We start from the raw sequence: 20490 nt of genomic DNA, 5'->3' as shown, positions 1-20490 counted from the left end.
CTTATAATTTTATAACAAAATGATTCATAAACTGATCGTGCGAACAGTTTCACGTCTGAATTTGTAACAGATCAAGAGCGAAATCTTGGGTAAGGGGGCTGCTGAACCCCCTTACCCAACACGAAGACTGAGCAATCATGTCTCTTATCCATCCTATGGTCGTGTCCAGATTTTTTATTTTTATCCATTTTGAACTTTTAGCTACAAGGCTATTTTTTCAATAGGTCATTGTGAATAGACAAATAGCTATAACTGTGTTGCTACGTTTATGAAACGTGTTGAAGATACCAGTTTTATCTTCAACTGGTGTTGCTATTTTCATGAAATAGGAAAAGTTCCATGTTTGTAGAAACAATTTTGCAGCAATTAAAGATTTTTATACCAATTTTGCAAATGTATAATGAACTGGCTGAGAAAAATAATTTTTGTTCGGTTTAAATTTCAACTTTGCTCTTCACATTCATAGGAAAGCTTTGCTTTTTGTTTTTAATTGAGAAATCACCTATAAATAATTCATCAAACTGACAAGTATACTTAAAAAAGGAGTAAAAAAGAAAAAAGAGCGGAATGTTAATGAGGGTGCCAGAAAAATCTTGGGGGAGGGGGCCTAAGCCCCCCTGCCAAGACGTGTTTGTCTTTCCCGATTTTCCAATTTGTGTCTTTCCCACGGTGGTTGTATTGAACCTAAGGTGATGTTATGGCATAAAGAAGAGCCACACATTTTCTATGGTTAAATAACGAGCGAACATGAAAATAAATATGCCTGCCACGTAATCGTGGCGAGGCCCGGCCCATTACATCAGACAAAGTTTAGTATTTTCTGTGGAAGCGACAATGAAAATCAATATATAAAAGGCTGCCGCGCAGTCGTGCTGGGGCCCAGCCTCGAAATCGGCTAAATGGCGGTTTTTTTTTTTTTTATTATTTTCCTTTCCACAATTGAAATTTCTTTCCGCAATTAATTTAAATAGGTCACAACTTTAAGGAATATTTTTGTAAACATGTTGATATGCGTCTCAAAATTGCAGCAAATCCCACTTTTATGTGGAAAAATGTCTTTTCTTCTTAAAAAATGCATAAGAACTTTCAATTTTTATGTAAGATCTTTTTCTCGATATTTTAAGGTTATTGGTAACGACTGTCACTCCTTATTTATTGTTCATTACCAAACTGTATGTTTCGTGAGACGTGCTAAAAAAAAAGCAAGTCTAACGCTACCTTTTTTACCATTGGGAAGTTGAGAGAGCGATTGCAATCGCCGACTCACGGTAATTTTTAACCCTTTTGATTTTGAAACTGCCTGTGTATCGACATAAAGTAGGCCTATGCCTGTGTTGGTTCATATTGCCCATCAAACTAAGATCGGCTTAAGCGTAGACTTTTCCCAGTTTTATTGACAACACAAATTGATTGTATTTTACTTATTTTCTTTATAGTATCAACTGTGTCTTTGAACTCTTTTAAGATATGATTATATGTATACATTAAGGGACGTGGTATGTATCTACATGACAATTTGGGCTATAATTTCCACATCTCTAGTTTAGATCTTGACCCTGTCTTTATAATTTAATTTGAAAAAATGAATTACCAATACCTTGACCGGATTAACTACTTGATCACATAAAAATTACAGATTGTGCGCACTGATAAGGCTACAAAATAAAGACAAAATATGCTCATTGATTAATATTGGTCCCAGTCTCCCTGAAATCCTTGGCTAACAGGTGAGAACCTGAAAAACAATATGCAACCGGTACGTAATACATAAACACCTAGACCTAGACAACGTTAAAATCTCCTTTCCTGCTCATTATCAATTTCTAAGTAGCCCTGTCTTTATTGAATTCTTCTTACTTGTATTTTTCAAGCAATTAAAAAAGGGGGAAACCCTTGGGTAGCTAGCTAAGATCAACCAAGGAGCACAAATTTAATTGAAAAATGAGTATGGCGTTTCGCAAATAATAGAACAAACTTACCGATGCACATATAAGAGGGTTCTCCTGCGTACTGACTCCCGGGACCTGTTTTGTCTGCTGGTAAAAAATATGGACAAAGGCGTTCTACCTGATGACAAAACGATCTACAAGGCTTTACCGGAACTGCATCAGCCCAGTACGGTAAAAACATTGAGCAGGTCCATAGACGATATGCAGCCTAAAAGTAAATATGTCAATTCAATTAAGCAACTTGAAAAGACTAAATTTCGCCACTGTAGCTTATGGAAAGGGGTTTAGATTTTTCAATGAGTTGGAAAAAGATAATAGTTCATTGTTACTTCTGTTGTTAAATTACCAAAATACATTAGAGGAGTATAAATTGAGACACAAAGAAGGGAAAACAAGCAAAATAGTAAATAATTATCGATTATGTGGTTAAGTGACAAACATATTTAACGAAGAACGAAAAATAACTAGAAACTTAAATCATTATTAAGACGCAGGAACCCCACTGTATCTAATAGATTATTAAGTGGAAATGAATCCTTAATGAATCCTCTAATGTATTCTTGAACCCGTCTTCAAATTGAGCCAACAGTTCCTCCATCTTCTAACATATATTGATACGAGGAATTTCTTAGCAATGTGTCTCTGAACCACAGGATGATTTCAAGAAAATAATTACCATATATGTAAACTTGTACCTTTTTCAATTTAACAGAAGAATTGTCTAATTTCCCTTAATGTTTAGTCAGCGGACCATATTTCTGGGGGAGTTCCTTTTTTAACTCATTAATTACCAAAGTATACGTCACTCTTATCGATGAATCAGAAAGAGCACCCGGATAATTCAGAGGGCCTGAACTAGGACCAGCGGTTGAGACTATTAAGGGAATTATGAATGTTCCTTTTCATTGGGGTTCACAATCATGGGCTCTGTTTTCAATTGTATATATATATATATATATATATATATATATATATATATATATATATATATATATATATATATATATATATATATATATATATATATATATATATATTAGGTTCAATACAATTTCATGAATAAACTGAGTAACAACCAAAACTGCATGTTGGGTAGAACAGTTTCTCCTGCAACCAAATTGTGACTTAAGAAAGTAATTATTCTTCCCAAGAAATTAAACCAGACGATCGCTCAATAAGTTTAGACAAAGTCGATAAAATCGAAATTGGACAATAATTATTTAGATCATTTGAGTCACCTCCCTTATTTAACGCAACTATTCTAGCGGTTTTAAAGCAATCACAGAATTTACCGTACTAAAAAAAAGGTTGAAAATATAAGCTAAGCACTTTGCAGTTTCTGGGATAATTGTCTTCAGAAACTCTGTTCTAGATCCATCCTGCCCTTCCGACTTTCCGTTTTTCAAAAGTCTAGAAATTACCGATAGTTCTGCAGCCAACACAGGACTAAGAAATATTGATAGGCCATTCGATGGAGGCAGATAGTTCTTGAAATCAGTATCTTCAGCTGACTGCAATACAGCTGTTGTTTCAGGAATCATTTCACTTATAGTAGCAAAGCGGCGATTAAGTAGTGTAATCCCTTCTATTTTCCAACTCACAGTTGTCCCATCTCTTACTGTCATTTCTTCGGGGATTTCATTTTGTTTTGTCCAATTTCGACAATCATTAAATAATTTTCTTGTCTTTTTTGGTGACCCTTCCTCCTCAGTAATGCTTGTTTTTAGTAACTCAGCTTCGATGCACGAATTAATTGTGTTAATGTATTTTTATAATTCTTGAAATTTTGCTTATTTTCTTAAGTTTAAATTGATAAGTATCTCCGATACAGCTTATTCTTTACATTTATAGACTCGAGTATACTTGATGTAATCCAAAATTTAGAAGGCCGTTGAAATCTTCTGTTTGTTATGAAACGTCAAGGGCACGCCTGATCAAGCGCATTTCTAAAGATTTCTAAAAACCTCCCCGCAGCCTCATCCAGGTCTTTGGGCTCATATCAGTGTAAAAAATCGGCGTCCCACAACAATTCCTTTAGTTTAGCAGTATCCATAACTCTTACTTTTCGCTGATGGTGACAGTTGGCATAGCACCCACCAAGAAACCACACACCATAAGATCTATAAGATTACACACCACCATAAAATGATCTGATGTGTTGTCTACGACGACCTCAAATGTTCAAACTTAAATATTCACAAAAAATTGTCAATAAGACACTGGGAAGTTTCTGTAATTCTAATCAGTATACGACATGCAGGGAGAATTTACGTGACAATATATCAAGACATTCCTGTAAAACTTCAGCATACCTTTTCACGCTTCTACTTGGAGGACGATAGCACACGCAACCAACTCATGGTTAACCTCAAGTTCTACTGCTAATATTTGAAACAGTATCTCCACATTTAAATGTTCCACTTATAAGTTTAACTGATATTGATGACTTGACAGAAAGTCCAAGTCCTTAGTACACTTATAAGTTTAACTGGTATTGATGACTTGACAGGAAGTCCAAGTCCTTAGTACACTTATAAGTTTAACTGGTATTGATGACTTGACAGAAAGTCCAAGTCCTTAGTACACTTAGCCTTTTTGGAGAATCTGTTTCAAGCATGCTCCGTTTTCCAATTAACCAACCTTGTTCATATACATTGGCAACTTATATAGCTTCCCTTTATTAATTTTTGAAACAGCATCTCCACGTTCAAATGTTCCACATCACTAACAATTTTAACAGGTATTGATGACTTGACGAAAAGTTTGAGACCTCCTTGCTTTTTATTCTGACGGTTCTTACGCGCTGACTTCTAACCGGGAAGATTAACTAACGTTTCAGTTATATAGAATTTAAGAATGTCGTCCAATTCACTAGACAAAATAAAAGAAAAATATAGTCCATTTTACCGATTCAACCCCTTTATTTCCTCGCCATAGAGCCTAACGGGTTAGAGCCTTATGGGTCCCTGGTCATAGAGCCCTACAGGGTAGACTAAGTTAAAGTATTTAATGTTTTTATTGTTGTTGTATGTAAAAGACTACGGAATTTATTACCTACTTATTGAATATTGAAGTTTTATTGGACTTTTACATAGAGAGCGCTATTCCACTGCCTATAATAAATATTTTGAAATTCCTTCTTTTACATAGGAGTAAAAAGAAGGAGAAAACTCCTTCTTTTTTCCTGGATGCAGTATATTTATTTTGAATTAAAGTAAAGTAGTTGCGGGCATCAAGCCATGGCCAATTCTAGAAAAAGCCAAAACAGATAGTCCAACGGTTGAGAGGCAAGTCTGGTATAAGCCTTTTTTAGGATTGTAATAAAAATGACGTCATTTAACTTGTTGATAAATAAGTCTATCATCCGTCCGTCCATGCACTAGGGCACAACTAAGATTCATAGTCATAGAACCAAGGGATGAAAGTAGGATTGATTTTGGGTCGACGCGCAAAGACAATTTCCACTGGAATTGTATGCAAAATGGGGACTGAATTTGCTTGGACTCACAGATAAATATGTGACCTAAGCCTAATAGGCTTGTTCTCATTCATTGGGGATATCCCAGTGAAAACATTCGTTTGAGAAATTTAAAGCGAAAATCAGAGAAATCTTGACTCTATAATGAATCAATTAAGTAAAAAGTTTCCGAAAATGCTTTTCTTTGAAAAATGAAGCCTTATATCAGATGCCCCCACTGGTATTACATATAGTAAACAGTCATAGGGTTTCATTTTTTTTTTTTTTACTAAAAGTACTTCAGATGGAAGGGGTAGTTAACTTCAGAGAACAGAGAGGTCTTATTCGATTGGAAGTCGAAGATCCTATTGCTCTTTTTTAGAGTCAAAAGTAATCGAAGAATTACTAGCCCCTTCCCTTTCGCCTTTTACCCCCAAATGTATCCAGTCAGAATTTTAAAACAGCCATTTTGTTCCAAATTGTTCAAAAGTCAAAAAACTATACCTCCGGGGTTGATACCCCCCACACACCCCGTTGTAATAGCTGTTAGCTATGTAAGTTGCCCATCCTTAACATAGAACATTTTTCATGGAAGTGGTGCTCTTATAAACTTTAGAGGGGGCTCATTTGACTGAGAATTAAAAGTTCTAGTTCCCTTTTAAGATTAAAAACTGATCAGAGGACAACCATCCCTCCTACACCCTTTCCCCCAAACGAACCCCATTGAATTTTTTAGATAGCGACGTTGCTCAAATAGTGAAAAGGTCAAACAACTTTGTCCATAGGGTTGACAACACCACAGCCCCCGGTCAAGGGCTGTAAATTACTTAAATTGCCAATTACTGACGTAGGGTTTTTGTTTGAAAAGAGGGTATTTCCTGGAGGTAAAAAAGGGCCTTAGGGAGATAAGATAAAACCTTGAGGAAATATTGAAAGGTATGCTGGACAAGATCAAAATACACTATGACCTTACTTGTTTTGAAAAGGGAATATCAGCAATATCTTAGGAGCAGTTGAGGGTATTAAGTGGAAACTTTCAAGATATGTTGAAAAGAGATTTGAAGGCAACTTCCCCCCTCCCCCTCCTTAAATTTTTAAAGGTTTCCCCTCTACTCAGGACTGACCAAAATTTTGAAATGGTCATTTTGAAAAAAAACTAGTCAAAAGGTCTAATATCCATTATGCCTCCTGGAATGCCGTACCTCCTAGAGACCCAGGGCAAGGATTGTAAATTACACTATTTGCCCATTGTTCACATTGCAAAAAGAGACAATTTTTATTCTTGATGCATCCAAGAATGATATGTTAAGGAGAAACTCTAGTGAATGTTAACTGGTATGTTAAACTAAATCAAAAGGTACTATATGCATCGAGTTTATAAGAAGGAGGATATATATTTTTCTAAAGAGAGAAGGTACTAGGTTGAAAAGTTCAGGACATGTTACGGGGAATGGTGACAAGTGGTTGGAGGGCTGCCAGCTTCCTTCCCATGTCCATTTTAGTCACCTTCATACCAAAAGCATTCGATTAAATTTTGAAATAGCCATCATGTTTAAAATAGTTTAAAGGTCAAATAACTATGTCCATGGGGATGAGATAACCTCCCCCCCTACAGCTTTTCATAAGGATGTCGAGCACAATAAAACACACTGTGTATGCTAGTTGTCAAAAAGGATTATCAGCAATATCTAAGGAGCAGCTGACAGTAAGAGTTAAAAATTTCAAAGGATATTGGGGGATGCAAAAGAACTATTGTAGGGCAACCATCCCCCTTGCCCTAATTATATTTTCCCTCCCTTAATCATTGATCGAAATTTTGGAAAAGCAATTTGGTCAAAACGGTCAAAAAGTCTGCGATTTTGTACGAAACATCTAGTAATTATACCTCTGGTGATGCAATGCACCCCTCAGCCACCAAGGAAGGATTATCATTTAAATTGTGTTTTTTTACATACAGTATTTATCATTAGGAAAAGGGCTGTTTTGATTCTGGATGTGTTCTGAAAAGCTATGGGTACTAAGGTAAAACTTTGGGGAATATTGAGTGGCATGTTAAACTAAATCAAAAGATGCTATGTGTATCCATCTTATCAAAAAGATGCATCTTAAATATTCCAGGAACAGCTAGGAGGATTAAGTTTAAACTTTGAGAGCATTTTATGGGGGATGTAAAAAAGTGATTGGAGGACGATCAACCCCCTTCTAATTACAATTTTAAGTACCTTCCCCCAAAGATCTGATCAAAATTTAAAATAGTCATCTTGTTCAAGACAGTTAAAAATTCAAATGCCTGTGCCTCTAGGGACGACATGACCCTTACAGCTCCTGGAGCAAGTGCGGGATGCTATATAAGTTGCCAATGTATATGAACAAGGCTGGTTAATTGGAAAACGGAACATGCTTGAAACAGATTCTCCAAAAAGGCTAAGTGTACTAAGGTAAAACTTCTAGAAAATATTGAGGGAGGTGTCAAACACAATCAAACGCTTTGCACAGGATCCTATTTTCAAAGTCTGGGTTGCTAATAGAACGAGTCACATGTTTCATTTTAAAGTTAGGAAAAACTTTAAAGTGGGAAAAACTTCAAACCTTGATTAAAACAAAACTAATTTCCAGGTTAAACATCACTCACTCTTCTCGGTAAATTCCCTGACAGTACTACTGATACCCGAAGACACAACTCTCCGATTTTTGTGCCGGAGAGCATGTGAATGTAATCTTTATTTTGCTGCAAAGAAATTCCCCCAACCTGATGAGAGCAATCATACCCCAGAACCAATACTCAGGCTAGGGCCAGTTGAAGCGAGATTAGAGATTAATTTCTAACACCACAACTCCATTTTTACTGTCCTCTTCTATATTTATCTAAAAATTTGTAGCAACTTAGAAAAGTTGAGAGTAAAGTTTAAAGGATGCATTTTTTGAGACATCAGGCACACTTCCCTTTCCTAAACAATGACCTAGTGGCCCTCCTCTATAATATCTAATGTGTAATTGTAACAATGTGGATAAACTTAGAAAACATCAAGAAATACACATGACTGAACAACGTGAGTCTTTCGGAATGAAGGCCATTTCTGCCTCCGAAACTGGGACGCTCAATATTATGGTTTCTGCTAATTTTCAATTGACAAGCCATTTTTTCTGCATTTTTTGAAAATTAGGCAAATATTCTCATGTTCTTGGCATTTCATGGTTAACTTAAAAATTTATTAATTACATTAATTAATATGAGGGTAATTTTGGCTGGGTGAATCGTGGTAACAAATTATAAGCAGGTTTACTTGAATAAAAAGAAGAGTTGTGATAAAGAATCAAACTTTAGTGTGAAGAGCGGGGTAATGAGGATGGGGGCAGTCCTTTTCATATTCAGAATAATTTCTGTTCGTTTTAAATTTTAATGCTGCTCCTTACTTTCAGTTGAAAAAGCTTTTATTTTATGAAACAAATGAATCTAGCGATTTAAGTGGCTTATTCTTTCTCTGCAAGTTAATGATGTAGGCTTGTCATGTGGCAATTGGCGTACGCAAACTACACGCAATGCAAATTGGCATACCTCATATGGTAAAATAAACCTTAGCATTATAAATATACAATTTGAATTCACAAGATTGTTGTAAACTGAAGTGTGCAAACAAAAACTCTTAATTTTAAACTTATTTACTAACTCTGATTGACCATCATCATCATCATCATCATCAGTTTTAAAGGCGTAAATTAAGTCAAAAACGCGGTTGTAAATGTGATAGAACATGAAGGTTTGGCTTCATAAAGATTTTCTCCGACTACCATGCCAAAATCAATGGTTATAAGCAGTCATGTCCTAATACATCCATCTTGTCTATAAATGTTCTTGCAAGCCAGTATGTTTTGAAGCAATTAAGCCATCTGAGGATAAAAGCATTAAATATTGATGGTTGTATATTTTCATGGTCGCAGCAGTTGGTATAATGAAGTAAGCGTGAACAAAAGTACGGGGTGAAGAAATTCAGGGTATTGTCCAGTCAAAACACGGATAATTTGATACTGATTCGAAAATTGCAATTTTTATCCAGATCTAAGTAAATAATAATTAAGTATTGTGAAATTATTGAAACTTTAAAAGGAGACTAATTTCTTTGATAATGGCAACAAGTTCAAACAAAAAGAAATCATGGGTCTTGTTATCGTCAGAATCCGAGGCAAGAATATAATAACAGGTAAAAACAAAGGTAAAACCAGGTTAAAACAAAAAGTTTGGTTTAATATTCAGATTAAGTCAAAATGTTTCCCCACTATAGAGGAATCTATATATTCTTGTATGATCGTTATTGTTTTAATTCATATTATTTATATACATCTTGGTTTAACTCTCAAGTGTGGCGTAAACACCAGAAGTAGAAATTGCTTTAATGTAAGAGTCGCACATGTCACTAATAGGCAATAATTCATCTCACGAGAATATTGAAAATTTAAAATTTAAAATTGGAAATTTAGAAAACAAAACTTCTTTCGCCTTTTGATTAGGTCCTAATATGTTATTTACTAATTTGTTGTATGTTTCAATTTCTAAGAGAGCTGTCACCAATACAGTATGCCAAAGGTCAATAACCTATGACGTGTGGCATTGAATGGCAAATTTACTAGAATGAAGTGACCACTTAAGTTCTGAAAAAAATACTGAAAAACAAATTATGAAACATAAGCATTGAACAAATATTTTAGAATAAAACAATTTGTAACAAGATAATAGAATTTTCATTTTAGATTAATGACTCAGTAGCTGTAATAAGAAAAGATTATGATAAAACCAAATAATTGTTGCAATAAATATTATAAACGAAAAGTAAAAACAAAGTTATTACAAGACGTACAGACGGAAAAATATAAAAGTATCGACAGTGGTAACAGAGCTTACATCCAAACTATCATGTATGTATAAAATTGAAAATTAGTATTATTCAAGCATATTAATTTATTTGAACCAAATTTCCGAAAACATAGTCGTTTCTGAAATACTTTTCTTATCAGGCTAAACTACACCAATTTAGCCAATTTTCTTGCAAACCTCAGCATTAGTACCAGCAGAGAAAATTGTATTAGTTGCGTAAAAATGCCGCAGTTCGTTTGAGAAGTTAGATCGAAATATACCTTCACTAAAAGACTGCCTTAAAATAAATATATTACTACGCAAACTCTCCTTCTATATAGTAAAAAACCCTGCAAAAATCTTGTATATAGAATCCACCCACCTTACATTCTTGCGACAGCTAAAGCCATAATACACTCCATAGTGACCAAAGCTTTAAAAATATGTTTTAAAAATGCCGTAGTTTTCACCTTACTGAAAGAAAAGCAAGTGAACATGGACTTTCAATTTAGTATACAAATACTTGATAGTTATCTCTTAAAGTCTTAACAATTTTTTTATTTGTTAAAGTCAAAAAAGGGAAAGTGTTTAAAACCTATTTTGTAAAAAATACAAAATTTCACATTTTTGTAGAAGGAAGCTTGAGACGTCTACTGTATGGTTCTCTGATACACTGAATCTGAACGTGTGGTTTTCGTTAATTCTATATTTGGGGATATCAATGAATGAAATTTAAAATGCCACATTTTCTGAAAATTACTAGAAATTATAGAAAAAATATCAAACTTCTTAGGAACCATCTGGGATCTTGAGCAAAATCTTGGGGGGGGGGGGTAATGTGACAAGTGCGCCAATGAGCAAAATCTTGTCACCCAATGTGACAAAGGTGCCAATAATTGACCAAAGTGACAAATTTATTCTAAAAGAGTGAAAAATTAAAAATAAAAAAACAGGGAAAGAGGGTGCCAGAAAATGTTGGGGGCAGGGCAGTCTGGCCCCCTGCATTCACCGGTGGGATTCAGGGGTTCAGGAGTAGTCTTATTAACTCCTTTAATTGGAAAAAGATCCCACCGATCTGTGTACAAACGTCGGAATCAATGGAATAGTGTACATTTAAGTAAAAAAAAATATTATAATTATAAATATAAAAAATATTGTAGTTTTTCTTTATTTTTAGAAGCATTGATATACCTCAAACAATTTCAAAGAAAATTAAAAAAAAATTAAATTCTTAGGAGCCAGGAAAAATTCCTTCTTACCCCTTTTTTTCTGACAAAGATTCCCCCAATTAGTACAGAAAGGCAGGAATGAGATAAAAATTGAACATTTCAACACGAATTTTGAAGCCTAGTGATGAGTTATTGGTAGAAGGGGACTCAAAAGCCTATATATTCCGAATCTTTACAAAGCCAACCATTTTCGAGGGAGGTTTTCAGTGTATATTTCCGGAACAGTCGTTATCGTTTTTACTTCCCGATGGGTTATATGTTAGTGTCAAGTTTTTTCAAAAAGTTTTATCTACGATATATCCCTAACAGTTTTGGGAATTAAGTCGAAGTTCTTAGGGCACTGAGGGGGATTGTCGATTAATAGTAGTTTATACTCAAAGTTGTATCACAATGGTGACTCGCATTTCTTCATACCTGAAGCACAGGCTTAGTCAATTTGGGATTGAGGAAATTTAGCTTAGAGAAATCTTCTAGCTAGGTAATTTTAATATTATAATATTATATTTATTTATTATCTGTTGTTTACTTCCCGATGGATTATATATTAGTATCAATTTTTTCGATAATGTTTATCTGCGATGTATCTCTAACGCTTTTGGGGATTATTTTGAAGTTTTTAGGGTATTGAGGGACGATGGGGGTCAGCATATCTTCACCCTGTGCATGTTTGAAGGTTATGAAGATGCTCAATCATTCGTTATAATGACATTTTGCGTACCCATCCATCAAAAATTCTGTAGTAGAAATATTATTAAAATCTCTCAAATATTTTTGTCCAAAATGAAGTAGCAGGACATATTTTTAAGTCTTAAAGATAAAAACTGAAAAAAAGATACTAAAAATTTTCATCATTAAATAAATAAAACTTGAAATAAAAGAGTACAAGAGGAAGGTCAACCACAAACAAGAGTAAGGTTAGAACTGTTAGAACCCCTTATGTCTTCTAAATAATGGAGCGTTATTTATGCTTCAAATGATTTATGCTTTTTGCTTTTGTAACTTTAGGAGATCCAAAACTGGTCAGACTTTCAGGAGAGAATATCAATATAAAAAAAAAATGTCAATCTACGTTGAATTCGTTTGTTTCAGTTAACTTGGATATTAACTTGTTTTTTTTATGTTATGAAAAATAACAATGGACACCTCAGAATGAAAACTGTATTCAGTAACGAACAACTTATTTTCTAGTCTTTAGAAGGCATATTGGACGTTACGTGGCTTATGTCTAGTGCTATTTGTGATAATTTTCGGTCGTTTTAAGTTTGAATTGATTATTTATTGTAATTTCTGTTCGTCTTGGGTTTAATTTATTTATTAACTGTGATTTGTGTTCATTTTACTCTTTGATTATTATTTGATTTCACTTTAGCTTGTCTTAGATTTAATGTAGCTCTTTGCGTTTCTTTGAAAGCGGTTTTGTGGATTTCTTTTTTTAAATAAATTTTAGGTAAAGTCTCTTGACAACAAATATGATAAAAATTGCGTGAAAAAATCGATGACTGTGTTCACTGATACCAATCTATACTACTGAGATGTATGTTTTTCTTCTAGCTAGGAAATTAAAAGAAAAATTTAAAAAGTACTGGGATGGTTTGCCCAGGGGGTTTGGGGAGATCAGATATGTTTTTTTAGTAAAGAAGAAATACAACTACGTTGCTTACTTCTCAAATAGGAACACGTAAAATGAAAAATTTAATTAGCAATTTTGAGCAGGAATAGTAGAAGAAGGTTTTGTATACCTAGTTTAAAAACACTAAAAAAAGCCTGTCCTCTTACATAGAACTATTTTTGTAAGAAACCCATTACTTAAGATTGCATTCCAGAAAACAACAGAAGCCTTACGGGTGTCGCAGTGGGTGAGAAAACAAATAAAGGCGAGATAAGCTATTAAAAATCGTTTGAGGGATAAGAGAATAAGGTAGGAGGGGAATTATATTCCAAGGTTATCAGCCTGATATATTGAGACAGTGAAAATCATTTATGATAAGAATGAGGATTTCCCACGAGTTATAGTTTCATTTAAAAAAAGAAGAAATATAGTTCAACTTTGAGTTACCCAGAAATGTTTCGTATGTATGGATACAATTGTATAGTATTACCCACCCCTCAATAATCAAAGCATTGTATATAGCATACCTATAATTGTTTTCTGGAAATGATTGTCATTTCCTAGAGACTAATCGTTATTTTCAATCGTTATTTCAATACGCAAGCTCTTTTTTATCATTTTGTGATTCGTATGCTCTGTATTCGAAACTCTCGATAACTTTAAAATTCGTCTTTAAAATTCGGCTTCGGAAAAAAATTGACTGGTTAGCTTTGGATTGAATCAGAGCTAAAAATTGCTTAGTTTTTTTTATTCTCTATTTATCTAATTCGCATTCCCCATATTCAAAAATTTGGTAAGAATCTTTGTTTAAGTCTGGTTTTGGAGAAAAATCTTTGCTTAATCTGGTTAAATCAGGTTGGTAAATAACGCATGTGATTGATCGCCTATCTATTTTAAATGTTGGTAAAAAGTCATTCATAAAACTCCTTTAATTTGCATGCTCCAAATTCCAAAGTTTCAGTAAAACCTTTAAGTTCGTTTTCGTGAAAAAAAATGTAAATAAATGAGAAGATTACTTGGGAGCTAAAGAAAAGTGAAAAACGTATAGAGGAGAATATGAAGTCTTTCAACATCAAACAATGATTTTAGATACTGGATTGTTATTTATGTCAAACAGTTCGTGGTACCAAACTCTAAGTGAGGAGCGATTAGACCCATTAGTAAACTAAACTCTTAAACAAAGAATTTCAGTAACAATGATTACGTAAGATAATTGGATTTTTATTCTGATCCCGTTATTGGGTGGGGGGGGGGGCATTAAGTGTAATTTTATCCATCGAAAGCTACAAGCCCGATTTTCAAAAAAAAGGATAAAACCTCCAAAAAGTCAACCGATCTTAATGAAAATCTCACTGTCAGGTTCAAAATACGAGAGAACCCAATGTAGACGTTTCAAGATTTTATTTACAAAAACGAAGAATTTTGATTTTTTTTTTTTTTCAGAAGAAAGATCACGGGTGGGTATTCACTTGTTTTGTTTTTATTTCTCCTTGAGTGACCGTGTCTTCTTTTTTACCCGGTGAGATTTCATAAAGAACGGATGGTTGTTGGGAAATCAGAAAGGGCTAAATCAAATGGAAATTGAAAGTATATAATATCCTTTATAAGAGTCGAAAGTTATTGCCGAGCCTTCTCCCTTACCTTTCTTTTCCAACCCTCACCTCGTAGCCTCCACAGACATTCTATGAAAATATTAAGATGTGCTTTTTGTTCAAAATAGTTGAAAGTTTCAATAAATAAATTTTCAATAATGGGGGTAAAATTACTCCCATAGGTCATTGGACAATGGCTATAAATATTTTAAAATGGTAATTTTTTAGACCAATAATTTGTAATGAAAAAGGGAGGTCATTGCAAAGTCTCAGGAATTTCCGGGGCACTAATCTGAGACTTTTGGGTAAAGTTGAGATGGGATACTGCTTTGAATCAAGATACTATGTGAATCATGGAAGCCGGAAGAGCATACCTACCAATTCTTAGAAACGACTAGGGGGATAAAAATACAAATGTCAGCGAATGCTTCCAAAATTAATTTGGGGGTAACAAGATTCCCTCCTCTCTCCTTTTGTTTGCCTGACACCGTCAACCTCGTAACCTCAAAATTGGTTCAATCAATATTTAAGATAGCCCTTTGTTTGAAATAGTCAAAAAGTCCAATAAAATGCTTCTGATTATGGCATTATTTCCACAGATGCTGGGGCTAGAGCCGTAAAGCATACAAATTGGCAATTGTTTAAAATGGGTTTTCTCTTGGAAAGTTGGGGCAATATTTACATTATTTCAGAAGCAGCAAAGTGTATTAAATTGTAACTTTCAGGAAATTTGGAGGGGATGGTGAAAAAAAATAAAAACAAACACCATTTGTATCTAAGTTGTCGAAAGGAATCATCTGCAAAATCTTGTAAATGATTGTAATCGTTAAAAAAAATCCTAGAATCCTTAAAAACTATCTGAGAGATTCATACCAGCGTAAGATAGCATACGCCGCAAAAAAATGGCAAATTTTTTCCCATTTACCATTGAAAATGGGTAAATGGGAGTCCTTAATAAGATACTCAAATCCCTCCCTTCATCCTGTCCCTCCCAGTCCCCTTTGTATGTGAAAATGGAAAAATAATCCTTTTAAAAAAAAATGTAAGAATGTTTTCACTCACATTCATAGCATATTCAGAACCAATAATAAATATTATTCTTGTTTGTCCTTAAAGAAAAGATAAAGAACTAAAACATATTTTAAAGGATTTCGAAATACTGCATGAAGTCGATAGAAAAATTGCAATAGTAATAACATGAATATCTATAAATTATTAACTACACAATTTAAATTCTTTTAATGTCCTTCAATTTTCTAAAATCTTAGCATATTTTGTAAAGGACAATATTTTATAAATAATCGAATCTTTTATCTAAAACTCTACAAATATACCAAGGAAATTATTTCCCTTCGACTCTTTTTATGATGAAATTACAGCGTTTTGTCTAAAAGAAACTTTAAGATAGCTGCAATATGAAACCTATATTTATCGCTCTATTAATAAAGAAGTCAACTTTTGTTGACTATTTTCTTTGACTAAGTAGCACAAAGATCCTTTGCAGGATTTATTGCGCATATTTTTAGAGCCTAAAAACACACAAAACTTAGTTTTGAAAAAAAATTAGCAGTTTATCAATCAAATTAAAGAGCTACCTGTATTTGTATAGCTGTTAATATTCTTTTACCAGCCATATTATCCGACTCCCAGTTTGGCTTTCGAGCTGGATTTTCTACGGAGTACGCTCTAATTGATGCGACTGAGTTGATAAGACGGAAGCTTGATATTGGACTTAAGGTAATCAGTATTTTCCCGGATTTTTTCAAAGCTTTCAACATGGTAAACCATCGGCTATTGTTGCAGAAATTAGAAAGGTATGGAATAAGTGGACGGTTGCTCTGGTGGTTTGAATCATTGTTTTTCAGATCGTTATCAGTATGTAGAGATCGACCCCATCAAATCACACTATTTATCTGTAAAAAGGGGAGTTCCCTAGGGGTCGATTCTGGGTCCACTACTATTTCTTCTCTTCATCAACGACTTCTTTGAAACTGGTCTGTCAGAGAGAGTGCGATTCGTTAGCTTTACTGATGACAAAAACATTTTTTTGTGCTGAAAATGAGGCAAGTGTAAAATCATTAGCGCAGAGGAGTATCCATAAAGTTTGCTCGTGGTGCTAATAACCAAAAAAAATGCTTGTTATTGCACCTAACAGTGACACAATAATGTTTACAGTGGTTCATCGCTCCCTGGTTGATGTTCCTTGTGTATTATAATTTGTATTTTGATAATATTAAAATTTTGGGTGTGTTATTGGATTTTAACCTTTCTTGTAAGCTTCATCCTTCCTATTTCCAGGGTATTCTTTCTCGCCAGGTTGAGTTCCTCCTCAGAGTTCAATCCTTTCTTCCCCCTGAGATAATGGTCTCACTGTATTATGCGTTTTTCAATTCACGAATCTCTTGTTATTGTTCTGTTTGGGGTGTGGCATTCTCTACTAATCCCTATAAGAAGCCTCCAGAATAAAGCTTTGAAAGCTGTGTTTGGACTTCCACCCAGGTACCCCTTTGTTGATTCGTATAATGATACTAGAATTAAAATTTTTATTCTTTGGTGAAAAAGAAATGTCCCCTCCTAAATTATAAATTTTTACATTATTTCCTTCCTATAAGCCTGAGAAGTTTTTTTCCAAAAAGCTCTATCTTCTAATATTTCCCTTTCCTTTCGTAAGTCTCATCTGTTTATTGAACTTCCACTGTTTCGAATTACTTTTTCCCAGCGTTCCGCAGTTTATCTAGCTACTAAGCTACAGAGTCCTCTTCCTTTCGATATTTCGTGTGAGAGGTCTTTTCTGATATTGTTTAATTCAGCTTGTGGGCTTCTAAGACTGTAGTGAGATTTCTGCATTTTGTCTTTTCCCTTTTTTTTGTAAGCTTTTGCCGCTTTCTGTTATGTATTGGTGTATAACTTTATTTTAGGTCTTGTTTCTGCATTTGAAATTGTTACCGTATTGACCCGGCCCCCCGAGAGCTCAGTTTTTTTTGGCTCCAATATGTGATATTTTTTTCTTTTTCTTTTATTCTTTTTGTTCTTTATTATTGTGTTCAGTTTATTTATTTTATTTTATTATTATTTATTTTATTATTAATTTATTATTGTATTTGATTTTTGTTTTTATTTGTTACTATTATAATTGATTTTTATTGTATTAATGAAATGAAATACAATTAGTAAATATTACTATAAAACACAATCCTATAAAAGAAACTCAAGCACGCTCAGCTTTCAGTAAAATGCTAGTTCTCTTGAATTCTACATATGTAGCAGAAATATCACGAATCAGTATAATTCATATATGTTTTCCTATTCAGTGGAAAAATGGACACATTACAAATTGTTGAAATTGAGATTGCACAATTAGCATAATTAGAAATTTCGGGAACAATAACATAATTGAAAGAGCTTTTCAGATATATGTTTTATAAAATGCAAATCAATATTTTCGTTTTGTTTCTTTACTTTTGTCTATAGTGTCAGTAGATTTTTTGCTCATTTTAAGTTTTAATATTGCTCCAGAATTTCCCTGATTTTTTTTTTTTTTTTGCGGAAAAAATTTTCTTGCAATAATTTTTTTCTAAGCATAAACAGAGTCGATGCTAATTTTAGCTGTGCAAAGACCTCCAAACTTTAAGATATCATTTGTAGCACTTAGGCCTTCAACCTAAAAATAAAGGCCAACGATTCAATCAGCCCAGGCTTTGGCCTTCCCTTTTGTCAAATCTCTTTAATTTTCCTTTCCATTAGTCAACTTCTGACATCAGCTTTTGATGAGGGTCTTTTGAAGAGCTGATCTCATTGAGACTGTCACACAGAGAAAAAAGGTGCTGGTTCGGCTTTTCCTGCTTCTCTCTACATTCCGGGGTCATCGTTCCCACCATAGAACTCAAGGTGGCTTGAACTTCCACCCTCCCAATCTACAATAGCCTCAAGACAACTGTGCAGCTCCATCAGTGATATCCAAAGTCTTATTTTGCGACTCTTTAGAATGCATATTTTTGCCGTGTGTGCTAACCTGTTCGCGCATGCGCTACAAAAAACCTGCTAAAATGACCAAGATTAACGCATAAAAAATATTGAGATAAAAATCGGAGACGGCCAAAAGCCATGATTATCTCACATGGCAACAAAAACTGAACATTGAGTCCTTACTGTTAGACAGAGAGCATGCTCTTTCCTACATTTTAATATGAATAGACCATAAACTTTTTTTATTGCTACAAAAATAATCTTGTGAACCTAAATATTGGATAAACCCATCCCCGCTGTATAATGTTTTAGTTAGATGTTCCTCAACGTAATTCTGATTTCTCACTAACAAGAGCGGATAGACATCACTTCCCTCGGTTTATTGATTTTGACCGGCCTGACACAAAAAACTCTCAAGAGAGGAACATATGGGCTACTAGATATGATATTGGCTGAAGCTTGGAAATATGCAAACAATGTACAGTTGGTGTCAAGATAAGCTGCCAAGACAACAGCTAGAACTATTGAACAACTCGTTGATTATTATATTAAAAAACTATTCTTTTAATTAAAGTTCAAGCTGAGCTTTTTAATCTTTCTACTAATTGTAACAAGGTAGTTTTTTCGATGAAATAATTCAACAACATAAACGAAATGAATTAGCGTAGAGTTTTTAAAATATTTCAATCAATTCTTTGCTTTCGCAAACTTTAATTTGTTTTATTAATAGAGGGCAGGTTTCAACTAAGTCCTTATGGTATTGGATGCAAAATTAAAGTCGGTTATTTTTATTAATGTTGATCCAAAAAACAGTAAAAATTTAAATGAGATCGAAAAATTCGTTCAGCCCCTAGAAAAACGGTGGTAAATCAAGCAAATTTACAACTTAACTACTTTGGGTCATGCCAGACTGTAATAGGTAAACATATATGAATTATTGGATATTATGTTTTTCACTTAATTATTTAAAATTCTATCAAAAATTGTTTGGAAGAAAATTATGAAAGTAGAAAAGTACGGTTCTGAAGTATGGGCACTCCAAAAGACTGAGGGCAATTTGCTAAATGGTTTCCAGAGGAAATGTCTAAGGATTGTTTTAGGTACCTGACTGACTGACCGTATCTTAAACAGGGTTCTAGGTGCTTACCCCCCCCCCCTGGTCTTTACTCCCTGCGGACCCCCTAAGTGAAGATAAACCCCCCCGTGGAAAATACCCCCAGGAAATCCTCCCTTGGAAAACTGACCGTATCTTAAACAGACCTTGGACTGACTGACCGTATCTTAAACAGGGTTCTAGGTGCTTACCCCCCCTGGTCTTTACTCCCTGCGGACCCCCTAAGTGAAGATAACCCCCCCCCGTGGAAAATACCCCCGGTAAATCCTCCCTTGGAAAATTCCCTCCGCAGAAAATATCCACGGTAAACACCCCACCCTCAAGAATGTCCCCCGGTAAATACCTCCTCTCCCTCAGGCAAATATCCCCCTCCGAATATACCCCTGGAAAATAACCCCCAAGAAAAATACCCTTTTCCCTCAGAAAATGCTATGGAAAATACACACCGGAAAATATCCTCCCCCCCCCAGAAAAAAAAACGTGGAAAATAAGGCTTTCCAAATTCGAAAGTTTTATTTGAGCTTCATTTTTCATTTTTCGTAAGGGGGAAGAAAGTTTCTTCGTTAGTTTCTTTCAGCTTAGAGTGTGATAAGACAAAAACAAGTGACAGAACAAATGTGGAATATACAATTTGGGCTATATAGTTGCACTTAAGGGGGGGGGGTAAAGTATTTGAACAGTTTGAAATGAGAAAACCGTAAAACTTAAGTGAGTGGCGTGTAATA

At 34.3% G+C, this 20490-nt stretch overlaps 1 protein-coding gene across 1 annotated transcript in view; it reads right to left on the bottom strand.

Moving 5' to 3' along the window:
* LOC136033041 (uncharacterized) overlaps positions 1 to 20490 on the bottom strand; it is a 55605-nt gene that overhangs the window by 17307 nt on the left and 17808 nt on the right. Inside the window, exon 2 of the mRNA XM_065713614.1 lies at positions 1980 to 2157. Within this exon, the coding sequence (XP_065569686.1) occupies positions 1980 to 2157 (178 nt within the window). The remainder of the gene's footprint in view (positions 1 to 1979; positions 2158 to 20490) is intronic.

The sequence above is a fragment of the Artemia franciscana genome, chromosome 1, assembly GCF_032884065.1.
Source record: "Artemia franciscana chromosome 1, ASM3288406v1, whole genome shotgun sequence".
Lineage (NCBI taxonomy): Eukaryota > Metazoa > Arthropoda > Branchiopoda > Anostraca > Artemiidae > Artemia > Artemia franciscana.
This window is presented reverse-complemented; position numbering and strand designations above follow the sequence as displayed.